The sequence below is a fragment of the Electrona antarctica genome (assembly GCF_951216825.1).
Source record: "Electrona antarctica genome assembly, chromosome: 19".
Taxonomy (NCBI): Eukaryota; Metazoa; Chordata; class Actinopteri; order Myctophiformes; family Myctophidae; genus Electrona; species Electrona antarctica.
This window is the reverse complement of record NC_136800.1, coordinates 26,057,849-26,079,650: the sequence shown is the minus strand read 5'-3', so window position 1 is coordinate 26,079,650 and position 21,802 is coordinate 26,057,849. Positions and strand designations below refer to the sequence as shown.

Here is a 21,802-nt window from a genome sequence, read left to right as displayed (position 1 = left end):
GATATAAAATTAAATAAACACTGTATGGTTTGGGTGTCAGATGACAAAATAACAACCTTGATCCACAACAGTAATGGGTCTGCCCTGTCCGTTTTTATACTCGTCCGTTTTTATACTCGTACGTTGACTGTCAGCGATATCAAAACATTAAATACACGCTGTATGGTTTCTTTGATTTGGGTGTCAGCTGACAAAATAACATAACCTTCAGCAACATTCCCAAACACATGTATGCTCTGCTCTCTACCTGTCCTCAAACGAGCATGACAGTGTAATCAAAATAATAATGGTCAGATCGCATACAGACAGATTATTTATTTACTGCGGAGAGAACACATGTTTGACTGATCACTCGTCACTCTCGTGGTGTTTTCCCCCCCTCTCCTGTAAGGATATGTCTCGTCAAGTAAGATGTAAACATTGAGAACTGTTTTGACGCGAGGGGAGGGGAGGCAGCTATCAGATCAGAACACCCAAACATTTTCGCGAATAATAATAATACCACCGTCAATCCAGAGCCATAGAGTAGAAGAGTTGTGACATGTCAATGACAGTAGAGAGATGGAAGATGGTGTACTTCAGTGACAGTGTACCAGCGTCACTGACAAGCAAACTGACGAACTACAGACTGGCAGCCAAGTAGCCAGCCTACTAGCCTACATGTAGGCAGAAAGATGGCACCCAAAGAAGCCAAAATCCTACCGAACGTGTCACTATGCCCTCCCCCTATTGGGGGGTCGCCCCTTTTCCATCTTGCTCCACTACTCTACCTGTTATCAGTCCCTGGTATAGTTGAGGAGCTTGGGGATATTTTGCGCTAATTTGTCAAAAGTGACACATTTTGCACGGATGTAGCCAGGGTATGCTCTAATGATTTAGCTAGGGCGCTCAAACCGGCGACCTTCGGGATCGCCACATTGGCCAAACCCATATGGCCACGGTGCCACCATTAACAACCTATAAGGCAAAATGTTCTAAATTTCATAATGCTTGAAGTAGCATGTGATGTGTCAAACTAGGGGGTATTCATCACGTCATCACATTTGGGCAGATTTGGGCAAGTGTGTGAAGTGCAGAGTTGTAGCAGCGATGCAGACCACCAAGTTACACAGAATTGGTATGTAGGCCTACTGTTTTATTATGTTACTGTAAACATTTAGTCCAATACGTATGTACTGTTTTGTTACTGTAAACATTTTAGGTGACAATACACTACAAGATTTTTTAAAAATCTTTTAAAATCTGATAGCATCACACACTACAGGATAATCTTATAAGATTATTTTATCAGATAATCAGAAAGATTGATAAGATTGATCGCTTGTGTAATGTCATTCATATGAGGTCCTTGCGTTAAAATACAAAGTAATGCCTGAACAACTCTATTATGTTAAAAACAGATGGCTTGTATAATGTTCTTAACAGCAGTGCCTGCCTGCCGGCCTGCCTGGCTGTTAGCATGTCACTCAAGACGGCCGTGGGCCTGCCTCTAAGCGCAAAGGCTTAAAGTGTCCCTTTAATGAATTGTGTCAATAAACACCTTGAACCTTAAGCCTACTCTCGAACCTTGAAAGCAAGCTGTACTTTATAACTGACAAACCATTTGTTTGTTCAATTGATTACTGTGATGAATGATTACCAGAGGAAATACATAAACAGACCTTTACAGGGAGGGAATGTCTGTTTGATCACTTAAAACAAGTCTAAATCATAGCCTACTGTACATGAACATGAAAGACTTCCCTTTACAGTAGCCTACTTCTTTAAAGACAAAAGTACGCTCACTAGCTTTGCTAAACAACAATCATGTGATCATTTTCATGATCTGCAACATGCATGGGGTTTTATAGGTAATGATGATGATAATGTACCTTGTTGACCGTGCTTTTTCAAACTATGTATTTTATGCTTTTACAGCCCTTTGTGGACTATGTGGTTGAACCTGACAATATGAATGATTAGGCTTAAGTCTACAGATTGTACAACACGTTTATTTACTAGCTATGTATTGCCAACTTAGTCTCCTGTACTACTCGACTACAGGTAAGCCAATAGTATGTTTATGACCACCTAAACTCAGTGCATTGATTTATTGAAATGTGTATTTCACAGTGTGTAGAATGCTTACATTTCAAACGAAAACACAAGATACAAAAACTGTTACTTTATGTGGACGACACCATGAAAAGCACACAACTTGTTTCAGTTCAGTTTCAGTTTATTTTTATTTATAGTGCAACATCACCCCAAGGGGTCTCTGTGCACTTCACAACAATACACAGCAAAAAACACAATAGCAAGGAAACACAGTAAAGCATAATAAAATGTGCCTATACACATGGTTGACATAAGTACCATGCAATATAGGACACAGCTATAGATCATCAACAGATAGATGTCAAAATGCGTTCAGAAAATCCATTAATATAACATGGGGTTTTAAAACCACAGGGCAGAGCAAGGTGAAAATAGTGATTTCAGTGAATCTAGGGGGATACCATAATGCAGGGGGAAAAAGATGGGTTTTAAGTCTAGATTAAAAAATGTCTATAGTTAGTTGGCATCTCTAACTGCTTGTGGGAGAGCATTCCAGAGACAGGGGTCACGATGTGTGAATGCTCTGCTCCCAACCGTTATTTTATTGTGGTATGTGACTGTGTTTACATCAGGGTCAACGATTTTCAATTCATCAGAACATTTAAAGATGTACAAATATAGGCTATATATGGTTCAGTGTGCACTATGTGCACACTGAACCATATGCATCTTAAGATTTGTATGGGACTCAAGGGAAGGAGGGACCACAACTTATTGATGCATTCCATCAGTCAATTTAATCTGCCAATATGAATTAATTAATTAAAGAAATGTACATTTGGAAAAGTAAAGCCTACAGTTCTGCACTGTATATGAATGTACCATTTATGTGTGTCTTTAGGGAGGTCACTTCTGCTGTTGCCTCCACTATGCCCCTGCCTGTGTGGTGAAACGTTCTACTCCATTAGCCAATCAAAACAGCTGACTTAATCTTATGTCACAACCTCTGTCAATAATGTCATATAACGTAACGTCCTCATGCATTTCATCCCTATAGTGCTGGAGGAACACGAAAAGATTTGTGTCTTTCATTGAAATCTTTCAACAATCTTCATGCTGCTGAATGAGAACAAAATGCATGTGATAATAACCCACAGCTGTCTCCTTTTCATATGGCTGCACACTCTGAACTTAGTGAGTGCTGAAGATAAGAACGTAAGCATATTAGATTGTGTGTTGAAGACGTTATGCTTTTGTAATCTTTTTTTTGTTGCAAATGTGGAATTAATGTCAAATTGACAAACGCATACAAATCACCCTTCTCTTAGTATTGTTTTATTTTTAACCAGTCATTATTATGATTTAATGTCAACACAAACTGGTCTTGAAGACTCCTCTCCCCCTGTAAAACATGTCTGAGTGGGTTATTGGCTTTGTGGGATATCTTTCAAATGAGTGTGTAATATATCATATGTAATATTACGGTACTATACATATAAATATTTCCCCCCTAAGATACAGTAGGCTATGTCACAAGGAAAACTTTTCACTTTTGTGGCCAGATGTAATTTCATTAAAATAAAAGAAAGCAGCAAAAAAATAAAAACCCTCATATTTTACTTCCTCTAATAACAACCTAAATCATGAACCCTGTTGTCTCTGTATAGAGGATGATGTCAGGTTGGTGGGTGGAAGAAGTCACTGTACTGGTACACTGGAGATTAAACACCAACAAGAGTGGAGGCCAGTACTTAGTTACCATTGGAACACAGAGGCAACGGACGTAGTATGTAGGCAGCTGGACTGTGGATCTGCTGTTTCAACACAAATAAGTTCTGCTTCCAAATATTCCGAAGTATGGCTTATTAAATCTCCCTGTGATGGGACTGAGTCTTTGACTGAGTGTGGAACAAAGGAATATTATGAAGATTACGGTTATGAAATGGAAAGACTGGACGTGATCTGTTCAGGTAAGACAACTTACTTTGTGTGTGATCACTACTAGAGGCTGTTATGATTGCATGTAGGCTACTGTTAGATGTGAACTGATGATGGTTTATTATTATTATTATATGTACTTTTAAACCCTCTGGGCCCGATTCATCAAGCCATTTATGCTCATATTTAGGTGTGGGATTCATCATGCTTTGTTGGCCGTGAATTTTGGCGCATCATACACTCATCCTCATAATAGTCCCAAATCTCAAATAAAGTATGTGCCCAACATGTGTCAACACTGTGTGGCGTTCATGTGCAGTAGCCTACATTATTATAAATGAATACCACAACACAATGGAGGTGGATCTGTGCCCAGCGATGCATGGGATAGTCTATTTTCATCATCAAAACTTTAGCTGAGTCAGTCGACACTTGCAAACACTTGCAAACACAGCAAAATAATAATTGAGCTCTGAATGCAACAGCTTACAAAATAAATACAAACCGGTGGAATTTGCATCATGTCTATTATGCATAAGCTATAAGCAATACATTGCTTGACACATTTTTTCTTTTTTATATATATATGCTAAAGGGGCAGGGTGGTATGAAGTAAACTGTAGCCATACTACACCACTTGTGGAATTGCGCCCCAAGAGATATTTATGAAGTTCTAAACAATGAATACCCTGAGTACTTAATGACTCCTCACACAGTTCGATATATAAAAGGCAGGCAGAAACGTGTTTACAAAAGGTACAAAAAAGTTTTATTTACCTGTTACCGCCACCTAGCGACATTATAGCGTTTTCATAAAGCGTGTGTTCTCGTGTAAAGGGTCAATAAAAAATGAGAACGCAACGGGACTTTGCCGTTTTATCTGGAAATGGTCGCCGTCTAAAAGAGGCCTAATACATAATAGATTTATATGCCTGTGGTGTGAGCGGTCGCCGACGCAGGACTCCAGACCAGAAGGAGTGAGTGAGTCAATTGTAGCCCAGAGGCTAAAGAGACAAGAAACTCACAGTTAAGTTAAAGTTCAATAAACAAGTGCAGGTGATCGTTTAAACAGCAATATGGAGAGACCTACCTGCACACACTAACACGCTGTCGCCCAACGGGACAGCTTCGTTTTTGCATTACCATGCACTTCAGTGGAATAACTCCCAGCGTGAAGAGTGTGGCGTGGCACCCACACCAGCGGATGGAGAGACCAACAGCTGACGCAAACGGAAGACACGCTGCCTTATATAACGCTGCCATGCTACTAATCACCAGCTCAGTGGCCTTGTGGTTAGAGTGTCCGCCCTGAGACTGGGAGGTCGGGGTTCAATCCCGGCCGGGTCATACCAAAGACTCTAAAAATGGGACCTCCCTGGTTGACACTCAGCATCAAGGGTTGGATTGGGGGTAAGTCCCTGCGACATACTAGCGTCATGTCCAGGGGGTGTACTTGTACATCAAGCTGCCTCACGCTGCAGAAACAGGAGATAGGCTCCTGCCCTATGGGCCTCATGGCTCGGCAAGGCTACTATGCTACTAATCAAACCACTAATAAGTGGGTGGATGATGTACCGTGGATGATGGGCCGTGACACTAATCCATCCACCAACAATGGTGGGAGATGGGCCGTGTCATCGCACGTCCATCCTGCCACACTTACAATTTGATGAGGAAACGTAGAATGATTAATACAAAAGGTACATGTATGAAATTTGGCCATTTGATTTCCAAATCCAATGTAGTGGTCCAGTGGAGGGAATCAATCACCCCAGCCCCCAGTAATGAATTAATAGACGTTTCAGAAAGTATTTATTTAAAGACCTTTTAAGCCTTGGACAAAGCCAAATTCGGCCCAAATGTTTGGGCAGAACAAAACATTTGAAAGAAGAAGAACTTTAAAAAAAAAAGTGTTGTACGCTGCCCTTCTTTTCTTCTTTCTAATTATTTGTTCTGCCCAAAGAATGATAAAGTCCTGTATAAGTAAGTCGAGTTGGCTTTGTCTGAGGCTTTGGTTGTGAACTGTATGAATGAACTTCTTTCTCATTACGTTAGAGGAACTTTATTCAGTTATTAACGTTCAGCAAGTCAGTGCTTTAGTCACTTTATTTACACCTGGGTGGAAATTTCATTTAGTGCATTGGGCTCTCTCTCTCTCTCTGTCCCTCCAGAGTCAGTGAGGTTGGTGAATGGCACTAGTTTGTGTTCAGGCAGAGTGGAGGTGAAATCTAATCAGTCGTGGGTCTCAGTGTGTGAAGGTGACTTTGACCAGCAGGATGCAGAGGTGGTCTGTAGGCAGCTTGGCTGTGGGGCTCCTTCAGTCCTCCAGGGGGCGCTCTATGGAGAAGTGAAGGGTCCAATGTGGAACAGAGAGTTCCAGTGTGAAGGCAGTGAGTCTGTTCTCCTGGACTGTAGAACCTCAGACTCAACTAGAAACACCTGCTCACCTGACAAGGCTGTTGTACTCACCTGCTCAGGTAAAATAAACTATAGTTTATAGTGTTTATAGTTTATTGGGTTCTTATTTCATAAGTAATTAATTTCATTGCTTGATTGATTAATAATTTGTTTAACCGTTTACTCTATTCTCTCTGTACAGAGTTGAATTATGTGAGGTTGGTGGGAGGAACCAATCGCTGTGCTGGTAGACTGGAAATAAAACAGCATGGAATGTGGAAACTAGCAGATGATTACTACTGGAACCTGAAGTCATCAGCTGTATTGTGTAGACAGCTTGACTGTGGCTCTGCTGTCTCGTTTAAATTGAGTCAGAGTCAGTGGCCATACAGGTATCCTGTATGGCCAATTACATCTTCTTGTTATGGGTCAGAGTCTTCACTGAAGGATTGTATAAAAAAGCCCATTACTCTACGCGGACCTCACCATTACCATTCTTATACACGGGACCTTGAACTGGAGGTCATCTGTTCAGGTAAAACGAAATGACATTAACCTTCACAGTTAAGTCTCTTTTTAAAATGCATGAGCATTATGCATGTGTATGCACGTCCATACAACGCGTGCGCGCGTGCGCGTGTGTGTGTGTGTGTGTGTGTGTGTGTGTGTGTGTGTGTGTGTGTGTTCATTCAAAAGTAGATAGATCTTACAAATGTTATACCAAATGTAAATTAATGGATTGATTTAATCTATAGTATATTTATTATGGAGAGAATTACATTCAGCTTTAGAGGTCAAGTTGAAGTCTTCACAGATAACTGGTTTAGATGGATTACTCATGTTTCTACCATAAGACCTGATTTTGTATAAATTCAGTTAAACCTGTTTAACCTGTAGCACCTGTTTGAGGTACTTATGTATTATGATCATCAATAGAGAAGAGAGGCAGATATCTCCCCTTGTGTGTATTGTACGTTTATTGTCTTGTTTTGTTTTGTTTTCGGTTGTATGTATTGTCAGTTGTCAGTCGTTTTGTTTACATGTATGTTTGATTAAAATTCAAAAAAACGTAAATTTAAAAAAAATAAGTAGATAGTAGATAGATCCCGTGCGGACATATGGATGATGATAGTGATTTATCTTATGTATATATTCAAACTCCCATCTCTCTCTCTCTCTCTCTCTCTCTCTCTCCAGAGTCTGTGAGGTTGGTGAATGGGACTGGTTTGTGTTCAGGCAGAGTGGAGGTGAAGTCTAATCAGTCATGGTCAGTGTGTGAAGGTGACTTTGACCAGCAGGATGCAGAGGTGGTCTGTAGGGAGCTTGGCTGTGGGGCTCCTTCAGCCCTCCAGGGGGCGCTCTATGGAGAAGTGAAGGTTCCAATGTGGAACAAAGTGTTCCAGTGTGAAGGCAGTGAGTCTGTTCTCCTGGACTGTAGAACCTCAGACTCAACTAGAAACACCTGCTCACATGGCAAGGCTGTTGGACTCACCTGCTCAGGTAAAAGACAAACTAGGGGGCCATACAGATCCAATGCCAAACTAGCTCAACATGCATTGTGTGCCGATAGTCCTTATAATGGTGGCACTACAGGTACTGTCAATCAGTATGGGCTATCACTTACTTTGCATCTTTCACTGAAATGTGTGCCCACGTGAACAGAAATGTTCATATGCTGGTTGGTAGGAATTCAGGAATTATGTGCATTTTTTTTCTCATGAACTGTAAAACTATACCTGTCTCCTCAGTATTAACAGTATTTCCAGACTGAAAGTGACAGCCATTACCATTATTTGTGAAATTGTAAGAACTTGACATTATGTAAGAAAAGCAGAAAGGACAGGTAAGACTCCCTGTGAATATTTATGCACAAGTTGGCACAACAAATAATGTAATTGATTAGGACACTGCTATCCAGATAAGCTGACGACAGTTTTGAGCAGGATCTAATTGAAATTAATGTGTTTTGCTGTTTGGACTGCAACATTCACTGCAGTGACGTGCTGTGCAAGGAAACCTTTACTGAAAGCAATTCCCCAAGGATCCTTGGGGGTTCCAGAGTCCCAGACCCCACTTCAGATGATTTCCACTGGCCTGACACCGCTGGTCGAGATGAAATTCAAACAAATTAAAATCTGGTCTGTGATTACATGTCACATAAACAGTCAAACTGCAACACCCCCAATCACTGAGCATTCTGCCTAGCATTTTTCCATTACTAATTTGTTAATTGTATGGACTTCTTTCACTTTCTATGTGTTAGCTCTGGAGTTAGTGTATGTCTATGAATCTGAAGGTACCCTGTTCAAACCTCAGCTTATTGAGGGCTTGTTTTAAATTACCACACACAAATCATGACCTTAAATTGCTGGTCAAATTTCTGGTTAAGGTGTCTGTGCACCTTAAATAAAATAAATGTTAACGTTATGAACTTGAGCCCTGGATAATAAAAGGGTTAGGGTTATGGTCTTTAAACTAAGAAACATGCCAGCATCTACACACAGTACACAGGCTGTGTGAATTAGAGACATTATCAGATTCTCTCTCTCTCTCCCTCTATACACAATAATCCCATGTACTGAACAGTAACTAACGTGTTGTATGCCTGGGTAGTTCGGTTGGTAGAGCTCTTGATTCACAAGGTTTTGGATTTGATACCAGACACTGCCAACTCGGTGTATGAGTAGCATCAATCAAGCTCTGCATGTCCAAACCAGTCCTCAAATTGCCTTGTCCCGAACATTTTTGCACAGCAGCTATATATGATGCCGTTATTATTTCATGCTACTTACCGTTACTCTCTTATCTCTGTACAGAGGCTCATGATGTCAGGTTGGTAGGAGGAACCAGTCACTGTAATGGCACACTGGAGATGAAAGACCAGGGGGAGTGGAGACCAGCAGAATCTTTTAACTGGAACATGAACACATCAGCTGTATTGTGTAGACAGCTGGACTGTGGATCTGTGGTTTCAATAAAGAGTTCTGCTTCCACATACGAACCTGTATGGAGCATTAGACGTTCCTGTGTTGATACTGAGTCTTCGCTGAGGGAGTGTGTGACAAAGCACTCGCATATGTCCACTGACAGACTGGAGTTGATCTGTTCAGGTAACACAGACAACTAACTTAAACATGACCCATCTTTACTGTCTTCATTTCAGTTATCTGTATACGTATTTTCCAACCACTTCTGTCTCTCTGCTGCTGTCTGTCTGTTCTTCTCTGTAAACACAGAAACATGCTGCTTGCCTGTGTATATAAACTCTCTGTAGTGCGTCCGTGCGTGCTTGTGCTGCTGCGTCGGGCCGCTCGCGATTGTGAGACACAACCGTTTTATAAATCATGTCACTTCTGTCATGAGATAATTTTACCTTAGATTGATAAATGAAGGCCAATTCTGTCTAATATGATACAAAGTATGGTGGCTTATGTCTCATGTAGGCCTACAATGAATTTAGGTATGCATGACCACCCTTAAATCTGCCTTTATATTCATTCAGTGATTCTGTAATTGCAATCTACTTAACAGACAACAAACAAGACCGCTGTCCTTTAGCAACCTCTCCCCAATTCTGGATAATGAAGTCTTGTCCAAGGACAGGTTATTTCCCCCCATTTTTCCATAATTCCATAATTTCCAGATCAAATAATTATAAAGAAGAAGAAAAAGGCAGGTATACAACACTTTTTGTTTTGATTTTCTTCTTACTAATTATTTGATCGGCCCAAAACATTTATGTATTTATGTATTTATTGTCATGATTTGTCACGAGCCGAGTTGGCTTTGTCCGCGGCGTATACGTCTTTAAATAAATACCTTTTGTAAAGCCTATGGGGAAAATGAATGGGGAATTATTTCCTGGGCCACTCGTCGTTCTGAAAGGGGGCGGGACTGTGACACTCTATAGACGTGCAATGATGTTGATGATCAAACTTGACTCAAAATCTCTCTCTCTCTCTCTCTCTTCAGAGTCTGTGAGGTTAGTCAACGGGACTAGTCTCCACTCATGTTCAGGCAGAGTGGAGGTGAAGTCTAATCAGTCGTGGGTCTCAGTGTGTGAAGGTGACTTTGACCAGCAGGATGCAGAGGTGGTCTGTTCAGAGCTTGGTTGTGGGGCTCCATTAGTCATCCAGGGGGCAAAGCAAAGGCTTCAATGTGGACGAAAGAGTTCCTATGCAATGGCAATGAGTCTGCTCTCATGAACTGTGGAACCTCAGACTCAACTATGAACACCTGCCCACCTGACAAGAGCGTTGGACTCACCTGCTTAGGTAAAATACTCTTTTCTTTTTTTCTTTTTCTTTTTTCAACAAACTAATATTACCATTTGAAGTTTATTTTCTTGTCTCTGTACAGATCCTCATGATGTCATTTTGGTGGGAGGAACCAGTCACTGTAATGGTATTGTAGAGATAAATCACGAAGGAGATTACAGACCAGTGGAAGGTTTAGCTCAGTGGAACCTGAGGGCATCAGCTGTAGTGTGTAGACAGCTGGACTGTGGCTCTGTTGTTTCAAGAGAAAGAACTGATTCATATCCAGGCGACAATTCAGACAGAATTTCAGACATATCGAGTGTTAGTATGACACCGTCCTGTGTTGGATCTGAGTCTTCACTGAAGGAGTGTGCAACAGTGGCGGACAGCGGCAGTAGGACCTCGTGGAGACAGCAAGTGATCTGCTCAGGTACTGTAACACAAACACTGTCTGTCTGTCTGTCTGTCTGTCTGTCTGTCTGTCTGTCTGTCTGTCTGTCTGTCTGTCTGTCTGTCTGTCTGTCTGTCTGTCTGTCTGTCTGCCTGCCTGCCTGCCTGCCTGCCATTTTTGACAGTCTTTCCTGCCAACAGTGTGATTCTCACTTTCTGATGCACACAGCTGCCATCTTGCCAGCAAGGTGCTAACTAGGTGCAACTTCCCATAGAGTAGTCCTCCCAATGTATGAATGAATGAACCATTGTAAAGTGCTTTGAGCACTTGGAAAAGCGCTATAAAAATGCAATTCATTATTATTATAGACAGCCCATTCATCCAAACAGATAATTCCTATCTAATTGTATTAAATAACAAATTAAATTCCATTCAAACTCACCAACATTGCAGCTGTACGGAAAGCTTGAATTATCCTCTTTCTATCTGCAATGTGTTTGTTTAATAAAAATCCACTGTAGACATGTTATGAGCTACTCCCTGTCAAAAAATGATGGGCAGATGATTTTTTTTCCAAGTGCTGCAGTTTGGAAGTGCTTGTTGACTATCACTCAACAGCCCATGTTTGAATTTGCACATAATGCAGGAGGCAGCAGGAGGTTGCTTTACTAAAAAAGTCACCCTGTTCTGTTTATCTTATATGGAGGTCTAGAACTTGGGGTAATGTAAGTACACCTTTTCATGTTACTGATCACATGACCCCACCCCACATTCTAGACCTCCAGTTCTAGGCTAAACAGAAGGGGGAGCTTGCACACAACAACTCTAAGGTATATTAATTACATAGATCAATGTTGAAAATGAGTGGTAATCCCCTTTAATGCTTGGGAAACTGGATGCATCATCTCTCAAAACTAACCAAAATAACCAAAAGGGAATGAAGCAATGTATAAATGAGTACCACAGACGAATAACAGTCTAAGTCCACACTATTGATCCATAATATATAAATGATAGATAAGGGTTCAGGACAACAAGGCCTTTTCGTGGAGGGGTCAGTCTGAAATTTGGACTTAGACTGTTTTTCGTCTGTGGTACTCAAATAGGTCTCTCACATTGCAACTGTCCCTCTATCATTCTCGTTTCTCTCTCTCTCTCTCTCTCTCTCTCTCTCTCTCTCTCTCTCTCTCTCTCTCTCTCTCTCTCTCTCTCTCTCTCTCCAGAGTCTGTGAGGTTGGTGAATTAGTTTGTGTGTTGGTGAACTAGTTTGTGTTCAGGCAGAGTGGAGGTGAAGTCTAATCAGTCGTGGGTCTCAGTGTGTGAAGGTGACTTTGACCAGCAGGATGCAGAGGTGGTCTGTAGGGAGCTTGGCTGTGGGGCTTCTTCAGTCCTCCAGTGGGAGCTCTACATTGGAGAAGTAAGGACTCCAATGTTTACCAAAGAGTTCCAGTGTAAAGGCAATGAGTCTGCTCTCCTGGACTGTAGAACATCAGACTCAACTAGAAACAACTCCTCACCTGACAAGGTTGTTGGACTCACCTGTTCTGGTAAAAGACAAACTACACTCACTACATTTTGACAGGCATTGATGGAGTCATCATAATGGCTGGTTTTACACTTGGTTGCATGTAGCCCTAGAATGTCTCTGTTGATACAGTTGGTACAGTATTCCACATACAGGAGCCATAGATCAGTGTCATGACTTGTGGTTGCAGCAGTAGAACGGCGGCATAAATGTGATAAATGCTCCGTTTGTACTCGCCCATTAAATAATTCCAAAGATGTGGAGTGAGGTATATTGTCTTCTAGTTTCACATCCATGTGAAAGTTCTGGCACAAAACGTGTATTTAGTCAAATATCTCCACTTTTTCACGAGCTGCACCCGGATGGCTTTCTCTCCGGGCAAGGGGCCCGGAATGACAGCTGGACTGAATGAATCAAAACTTCCTCTGATCATCACAAACGTGACGTCATCACCAATTGACCAGGGAAGCACAAATAATGTTTGGGGCACACAATTCACCTTTAGCTAAGCCCCGCTCTTTCCCACTTAGACACTCCCACTTGGACACTTTCCAGCCGGGCTCATTCATTCCAATGTAAAAATCATGGATTTTACATATTAAATACTGGTTCATTTTTGGAACCAGACCTTCAAAATCTCTTCCAAATCCGTCAACAAGGCTTGCCGTATGCACTGGAAAAATATGTGCGTGACATTTCTTTTTTAAAACAATGTTTTATCATATAGGAAAACTATTGGTGGAGAGGTTTGTCTAACCCATGTTATGCTTAGCTGTGATTGGACCATAGCAGTTTGGGGAGGGGCTTTGCTATAGGTCAATTGGCAGGTGCCTTGCGATAGGTGCTGGGTAATTAATCACACCACCTGCCAATTGTGTGCCCCAAACATTTGTGCTTCCCTGGTCAATTTATGATGACGTTTGTGGTAATCAACAGGAATTGTTGGTAAATTCAGTCCATCGATCATTCCGGGCCCCGTGCCCGGAGAGAAAGCCGCCTGGGTGCAGCTTGTGAAAAAGTGGAGATATTTGACTAAATACACGTTTTGTGCCAGAACTTTCACATAGATGTGAAACTAGAGGACCAACTGTATGTAACAGAGACATTCTAGGGCTAGGTTGCATGCTGCAACCAAGTAGGGCATTAAGCAACTAGTCGACTAGTTTACTAGTCGACTAGTAAATCCACTAGTCGAACTAGTTGACTAGTTGATAGGAAAAAACAAGTTTTTCTTCTTTTTTATTTTATTCCAGATTTTGTAGGCCTCAAGATCAGGTACATTATAGTTATAGTCACCAATGTACACAGTTTTTAAATGTACAAATATTTATTTCCAAAAAAAAACCAATAGGTAGTTAAACAACTAGTCGACTAGTAAACTAGGCAACTAGTCGACTAGTAAAAATGACTAGAAGTGAATGCCCTACAACCAAGTGCATGCTATTTTCAGAGCACAACACCCGATCGAAACCTAGCATAAAATGACTGATGTCTTTTAGTTCGACTACTGGATCTATTCTCCACCTAACATTATGGTCTAGCTATTCATTTTTGAGTTATTTGATTATACTTTTGCATGTAATCCATTCTGTGGTGCTGTTTGTGTAGCAGAGTGGCTCAGAGCCTCAGCCTGATGGCCTCACCAGTCTAATATCTCCCCCGGTCTATATAGGGATATTCCTTTGGTCTAGTGCAGGGGTGCCCAGAAGGTAGATCGTGATCTACCAGTAGATCACAAAGGCTGTGCAGGTAGATCACATGGCATGCCCTACAACATATGCCACTTGAATTAAGGTGACTTGATTGATTGACATCAGCTCGAACCCACAATGCAATACTTTGTTTTCAAGAGTGTTGCACACAAACATCATTAGCATTACAAAGTTATAATTTATCTGAAAATACTATACCAATTCAATTTACCCCCTCTAATTCCTATTCCAAGTGTGTTTGTCTTATATGTAACGACAGCTCAGCAGTTGGATAATATTTCTTTGGGTGGGTAGATTGTTTAGTTGGTCATTTTAAAACTAGATCTCAAGTCAAAAATGTGTGGGCACCCCTGGTCTAGTGGTTAAGATATTGGACTTTCATGCGGGAGACCCGAGTTTGAATCCCAGGTGTTACATTTGCACCAATAGTTTCGAGAAGTCTACTTTTTGTAAATGTTGTAGATGAGGATGATTTAAGAAATTTACCTAAGTGTCTAGAAACAAACAAACATCACATCCAGTACGCACTTAAGCCTCTCCAATTGATCCAAAATGCCGCAGCTCGCTTGGTCTTCAACCAGCCAAAATGTTCACGTCTTCCTCCCTTCTCCGCTCCCACCATTGACTCCCGGTTGCTTTGAGTACAAAACTCTGATGCTGGCCTTCAAAGCAATATGGCACCGCCATATCTTCATAGTGTGATCGAACCCCCCCAATTAGAACTGCAGACTCCCAATGCAGACTCCCAATCTTCAACTGTAGTCTGAAAACCCACCTCCTAAGACTCCATCTTGGCCTGTACCACTTGCCAATAGCACTTGCACTAGCCTCGACGACCTTACAGGTGTATGCAAAGGCATTTTATTAGATTCATAAGTTGGCATGTTATGTAGACGTCGTAGCACATACAACTACAACATAGCTTCACTGCACAGATAATGTACTTTTAGACAGATATTGGGTTCTTAGCTTGCTTAGGATTCTTGATGACTATTTCTATGTATTTGATGTATTACCTTGTAGGCTATTTTATTAGATTCATAAGTTGGCATGTTATGTAGACGTCGTAGCACATACAACTACAACATAGCTTCACTGCACAGATAATGTACTTTTAGACAGATATTGGGTTCCTAGCTTGCTTAGGATCTTGATGACTATTTCTATGTATTTGATGTATTACCTTGTAGGCTATTGTTCCTGCTTTACTGTAAATCGTTCTGGATTAAGAGTGTTTATATCCTTACGCTATACAGTATGTACTAGACATACGACTGTGGCTCAAGAGGTAGAGCAGGTCGTCCAATGATCCATGGGTCGGCGGTTCGAATCCCGGCTCCTCCTGTCTACATGTCGAAGTGTCCTTGGGCAAGACACTGAACCCCAAATTGCTCCCGATGTGCTGGTTGGTACCTTGCATGGCTTCCGCCGCAATCGGTGTATGCATGTGTGTGTGAATGGGTGAATGTAATGCACAATCTATGTAAAGCGCCTTGGATAAAGGCGCTATATAAATGCACCATTTACCATTTAGACATAAATCCTTTTCCATGTGTGTTCTTGAATTCAAACAGTGCTATTCTATTTGATGAGTGTGTGCTGGTATTCAAATGGTACTACTCTATGTGGTGGCGTCCATTTTGTGATTCCACTCAAAAAAGACTTCTTCTTTTTTTCCCAGAGAGATTTCCAAAAAATATGCATATCAATTAATTTAAGCCAATAATCAACCCTCCCAGGCTCTTGAGTTAATGAGTTGCAAGTTTGTCAGCTGCAGGTGCTCATGGACATACAGTGTATGCATAAATACACAGAAGGTTACATGTAGAAGCTGGTAAGACTGCTTTTGTGTCAAGTCCTGTATAGTGTATACGCATTACTCTCATACATTCTCTTGTCTCTACAGAGCCTGATCATGTCAGGTTGGTGGAAGGAACCAGTCACTGTACTGGTACACTGGAGATAAAACAACGGGGAGAGTGGAGACCAGCAGTGGTCTTGTCTGAGTGGAACCTGAAGACATCAGCTGTAGTGTGTAGACAGCTGGACTGTGGCTCCATTGTTTCAACAGGACGAATTGATGCTTCTTTTAAACCTGTATGGCAGATTACATCTCCCTGTGAGGGATCTGACTATTCACTGAGGGAGTGTGTATCAGAGCGGGACGATTATTCCTTTGAAAGACTGGAGGTGATCTGTTCAGGTAACACAAGTGCGTGCGTGCGTGCGTGCGTGCGTGCGTACAGATGCAATAGGCTATATCCTGGAGACTGTTAGGATTCTATGGACTGTTAGATGTGGACGATGTGGTGATGATTGAAAATCTCCCTTTATGTGACCCTCTTGTGATTGTAACCCACTCTCTCTCTCTCTCTCTCGACTCTGTGAGGTTGGTGAATGGGACTGGTTTGTGTTCAGGGAGAGTGGAGGTGAAGTCTAATCAGTAAATAACAATTCTTCTACATTCTGTAATTGTGTACACTTCATGTAAATTAACTTAAGTAATGCAGATGTTTAACAATAATTTAACTTTTGAGAGTGTAAAATGAAACCAAATGGACCAGTAAAGATCTATAAAGGTCCAGTTGATGGTCCCCAACTCTTAGCTGGGGACCACCTGGAACCCCCTCAAGGACCACTGGAGGTCCCCGGACCACTGGTTGAGAACCACTGTTTTACATCTATTCTAAGATGAATTGATTAAAATAATAATAAGAATAATAGTAGTAGTAGTAGTAGTAAATAAAAAACTTTTTTTTTTACTACAATACTCTCCAGCTCCTCTGTAAATAGAAAATACATTTTCAGGTGGGACACCAATTTCATCCAATCAGGAAAGAGTCTCTCTCTCTCTCTCTCTCTCTCTCTCCAGAGTCTGTGAGGTTGGTGAATGGGACTGGTTTGTGTTCAGGCAGAGTGGAGGTGAAGTTTAATCAGTCATGGGTCTCAGTGTGTGAAGGTGACTTTGACCAGCAGGATGCAGAGGTGGTCTGTAGGCAGCTTGGCTGTGGGGCTCCTTCAGTCCTCCAAGGGGCGCTCTATGGAGAAGTGACGGCTCCAATGTGGAACAAAGAGTTCCAGTGTAAAGGCAAAGAGTCTCTTCTCCTGGACTGTAGAACCTCAGACTCAACTAGAAACACCTGCTCACCTGATAATGCTGTTGGACTCACCTGCTCAGGTAAAAGACAAACTACACTTTAATTTTAAAATACATTCAAATGCAATGATATTGCAACTTGACTAAAGTAACATAATGGCAACATAAAATGCTTTGTGTTGGATTACCTCTCAAGTTATGTTTACTACCGGTATGTTTAGCGTGTGTTTATGTTTACTGTACTTCTTGCAGATACGATGATCGGAAATGACGTAAAAAAAAAAAACACGCTGCCTTGCTGAAGATATTTTTCTGCACTTCTTGCACATTACATTTTCTAAATAGTCGAACATCGCCACAGATTACACAAATATTAAACAAATATGAACATTGTGTGCGATTGGTCAGATATTTCCATACAGAATGTGCAGTCTTAACTAATGTAATGTCCAGCCCACAAAACGTCTTTGGTTTCTGCAAGCTGGATGTTATTATTATTGTTATTGTTATTATTATTATGTTTTACTTTGTTTGAAGTAGGCCCCACTCTTGGGCTTAGTTTATCCTCCGTCACATGTCGCACGCCGAAAATAGCATACCTGCAGCTCACAATGTGTCGTATCCAGCTTGGACACAACAGTGTTTCACTCTGACCATTTTTGGTGTGACAAATCCTTTTATCTCTTGTCTCTATACAGAGTCTGGAGCTGTCAGGTTGGTGGGAGGAACCAGTCACTGTGCTGGCACACTGGAGATGAAACACCAGGGAGAGTGGAGACCAGTGTATGGTTTTCACTGGAACCAGAAGACAGCGGCTATAGTGTGTAGACAGCTGGACTGTGGCACTGTTACTTCCAAAAAATTGAGATTGGGATCTGAAAGTGAAAGTGAAAACCGTAATGTATGGTGGATAACATTTTCCTGTGAGGGCTCTGAGATTTCACTTAGTGAGTGTGGAGGAACAAAGCAGCTTTTTGCTGACGCTGACTATGACAGACTGGAGGTGATCTGTTCAGGTAACGGAAACAACACGCACGCACGTACAGCACGCACGCACGCACGCACACAATAAATATGTCCAAGTTATAGTCTGACATATGCGGATGGTTTTTCAGACTTGTGTAGGCTATACACCTGTTTGTTTGACCCTGTTTCCACCGGTTGGTTTTGGTTCTTAGTCCATGAGCCAAAGCTCCAAAATTGGAACGTTAATTATGAATTGAGTGCACAAACCATACCTATATTAGATTGTTATCATCATGAAACCTGCCCAGTTGACACAAAGACAATGCTTTATTGTATTACTTTTTTTTTAGAATATGCAAATGAGGCATTATATAGGAACATTTGCAAAAAATAGAAAGTATTAAAAATATACTACTGTGGAAGGGTTATCATACTGTATATATGAATTTACTTATATTGATCCTATAAACAATTTAATATATATATATATATATATATATATATATATATATTACAATCCTTATAGGTCTAGGGGTGGAAAAGGATGCAATAAGGTGGTAGGTGAAGTTTTGCTTTATTATAGGCCTTTTATTGGCTCTTTTAAAGGTCAACTTAACATACAAAGTTACATGAATTTACATTTAAACTGCCCAGGCGGTGGTGTAACCGTCTGGGCACCCGACTGGTAATCCAGTCGCAGTGTGCCGCGGGTTCGACTCCCGAGCCCGACACGGCCTTTACTGCATGTCTTCCCCCATCTCTCTCCCGTTTCCTGTCAGCCTACTGTCTGTCCCTTCAAAAACCAATAAAAGCCGTAAGCCGCAAAAAAAAAATCTTAAAAAAAAAAAATTACATTTAAACTTAATAACAGACAATAAGCCCTGGCACAAATCAATAAACAATCAAAACCTAACAATCTTAACCTAACTTTAGTCACAACAACTTACCTGATATAAAACAAAAGGGACAATTGAAAGTTAATGTAATCTAACTACTCTCCTCCTTAAGCCTAGCAAAAATGGCAGTTACAAAAAGCTGGCGCCAGTAGCTCTAGTCTACACACATAAAGTTGAACTGCTTAACAGTAATCGGACAGGAATCAGTCAACCAACAGCTGCCCTGAAACTCTTCATTTTAACAGTCTTCTAGCAAGTTCAACATTTACCAAACATAACATCACAGAACATTAAAGTGCCGAAGGGTGTGTGGTCACGAAACTGGTGACGCCAAACTTTTGGGCACCAGCCTTCAGACCACACACCCACCATCTCCATGGACAGTGTCTAACACACTGCCGATGAGCACAGGTGCTAACACTTGTTTAAATAGTAGGGAACCGGCAGATGATTGGTCCAGCTTGATTGGAGGTGGCATGAAGCAGGTAGGTCTCCTCCCACGCACAGGACCTGTGGCTGAGAGCTGCAGTCAGTAACAAACTACATACTTGCACACACACACACACATGTGTGTGTAACAGTATAGTTTTGCCCACTCAATTCATAACATTCCAAATTTGGAGCTCTGGCTCAAGAACCAAAAATAACTGAACCGGTTCCCATTGGGAACCAACCGGTGGAAAAGGGGCCTTTGTGGCGGTGATGTGCCAGTTCCACATACTTAACCTATGGGTCCAGGAAGCATGTAGCTCACAGCTACAGCGATCATGCTGTTTCATACGTTTTTGTCATATTATTAATATTTACACATCGGATCTCTTAGTTACCATTCCCAATGGAGCACACTTTCCCTCATTGTATCTATGCCAGAGAGTTATTATTTATCGGATCTATGCTCTTCAATGAACCTTGAAAAGTTAATCTGAGTAATTTAAGTAAATATTGTTTACTCTAGCTGTCCAAAGTAAAAGCGACTGAACTATTTTCCTAATATTCTAAGCCAAATGAAGTGTAGTATAGACTACCTGTGGGATTGAGCAAAGCCAAATTAGCCAATCGATCTATAATGAAAATGATATCCCCACTGCATGGGGGAGAAAGTACTAGGATGTGTGAAGCCCGAGTAGATGGCCAAAGAAATCTCAGGAAAAAATATCAAAGGTGTTAAGCAATTCATGCTGTTCTCTTTTCTGCCACCAGGTGTTGCAAGTAAACAGACTCCTCACCTGTTCTAATACATCTATGTGCATCATAAGCTCACTGATCTGCAGCATGTTTGATGTCATTTGAGAATATTTCAATATGATCCAATGACTATGATTTTACTATAGGGGCCTATATTGCATGTACTGTATTTGTTATGTCACCGTGTCACATACAGTTTTTTAAGTTTTAAGTGCAAAATTGATTTATTCTGCTATTAGCTATATTTTCTTGGCAGTCTTTATGTTTAATTTTGTGCCTGTCTTTTAATGGATTATTGCCTGCACCGTAAAAGAAAATGGCACTAAACTAATTGTGCAAAGACTGTAATGAAGAGAGGATTTTCTTATTTTTCTCTCTGTTTATGTTGTAAACCTTCTGCAATGTGACTATGGTGCTCAATAAACAGAGTATTTAAAAAAAAAGTCTCAAACATGGACCGGCCAGAAACTCACAGAAATCAGGACCTCCTGATTCAACAGCTATCAACAGCTATATGACTATATGACTAGGCCCTACTGTGGCAGCAGTGGCCGAACGGATAGCGGCGCGGTCTAGATACCGGAAGGTTCCCAGTTCGAATCAGCCGTCCGACACGTTAAAATTACCACCGCTGAAATGCCCTTGAACAAGGCATCAACCACTACGATGAAATGTGTTCTATGAGCAGGGCCTGGCTGGAAACAAGTTCTTGAGCTTAGCCCAGATACCCTGGGTAAATATAGATTTCATTTCATTACTTGTAACCTTTTGTCTACAACAGCATTGATTTCCTTGGAAAATATATTTCATACAGGCCTACTGTATATGTTATTATGGTCATGTGTTTTGTATTTTTAACTTATTAATCTAACTGTGAGAGGACCTCAATGGAAATAAATCCCTGGACTTCTAGTGTTAATTTTGTAAGGTTTATTTTGTCGACTAAGACTAGGCTAAGACTAAACAATTTCAGATGACTAAATAGGACTAAAACTAAATGGTGTGTTCATAAGACTAAATCAGGACTAAATCAGAATTTGCTGTAAAAATTAACACTGCATTCTTGTGTAATCCTCAAAATGCTGTAGCCATGTGGTTATATTACCTTTCTACTGAATCAAATCAAATCACACATGCACAAATATACACAGCAATTGTGTCAGCATGGGAGAGAGACAGTGGTGAGCTCAATGGTAAACATTCCAGCACTTGCACAGGAAACCTGGTTCAAATCCAGGGTAGAAGAGGATGAGGAAAGTTTCATCTTTAAGCCTTTTTGGTGTGAAAATAACAGATCCACAAGCTCTCTCTCTATATATCTATATCCACTTTCCACCACTGGTATTGGGCCAGCAGGTGTCGCCAGAGAGTCGTGTAGGTTGCCATAGTCATAGTGGGT

At 41.1% G+C, this 21,802-nt stretch overlaps 1 protein-coding gene across 1 annotated transcript; it reads left to right on the top strand.

Annotated features, from left to right (window-relative positions):
• Positions 1 to 1,089: 1,089 nt before the first annotated feature.
• On the top strand, positions 1,090 to 20,453 carry LOC306943069 (scavenger receptor cysteine-rich type 1 protein M130-like; the record flags this gene model as incomplete). The annotated part of the gene is made up of 12 exons (XM_079529274.1): positions 1,090 to 1,117; positions 3,705 to 3,784; positions 6,155 to 6,452; positions 6,575 to 6,585; positions 7,578 to 7,872; positions 10,345 to 10,511; positions 12,296 to 12,569; positions 16,166 to 16,181; positions 16,643 to 16,688; positions 17,182 to 17,437; positions 18,055 to 18,198; positions 20,419 to 20,453. The coding sequence occupies 12 exons, from the start codon at positions 1,090 to 1,092 to the stop codon at positions 20,451 to 20,453; spliced, it is 1,650 nt and encodes a 549-aa protein (XP_079385400.1).
• Positions 20,454 to 21,802: the final 1,349 nt, after the last annotated feature.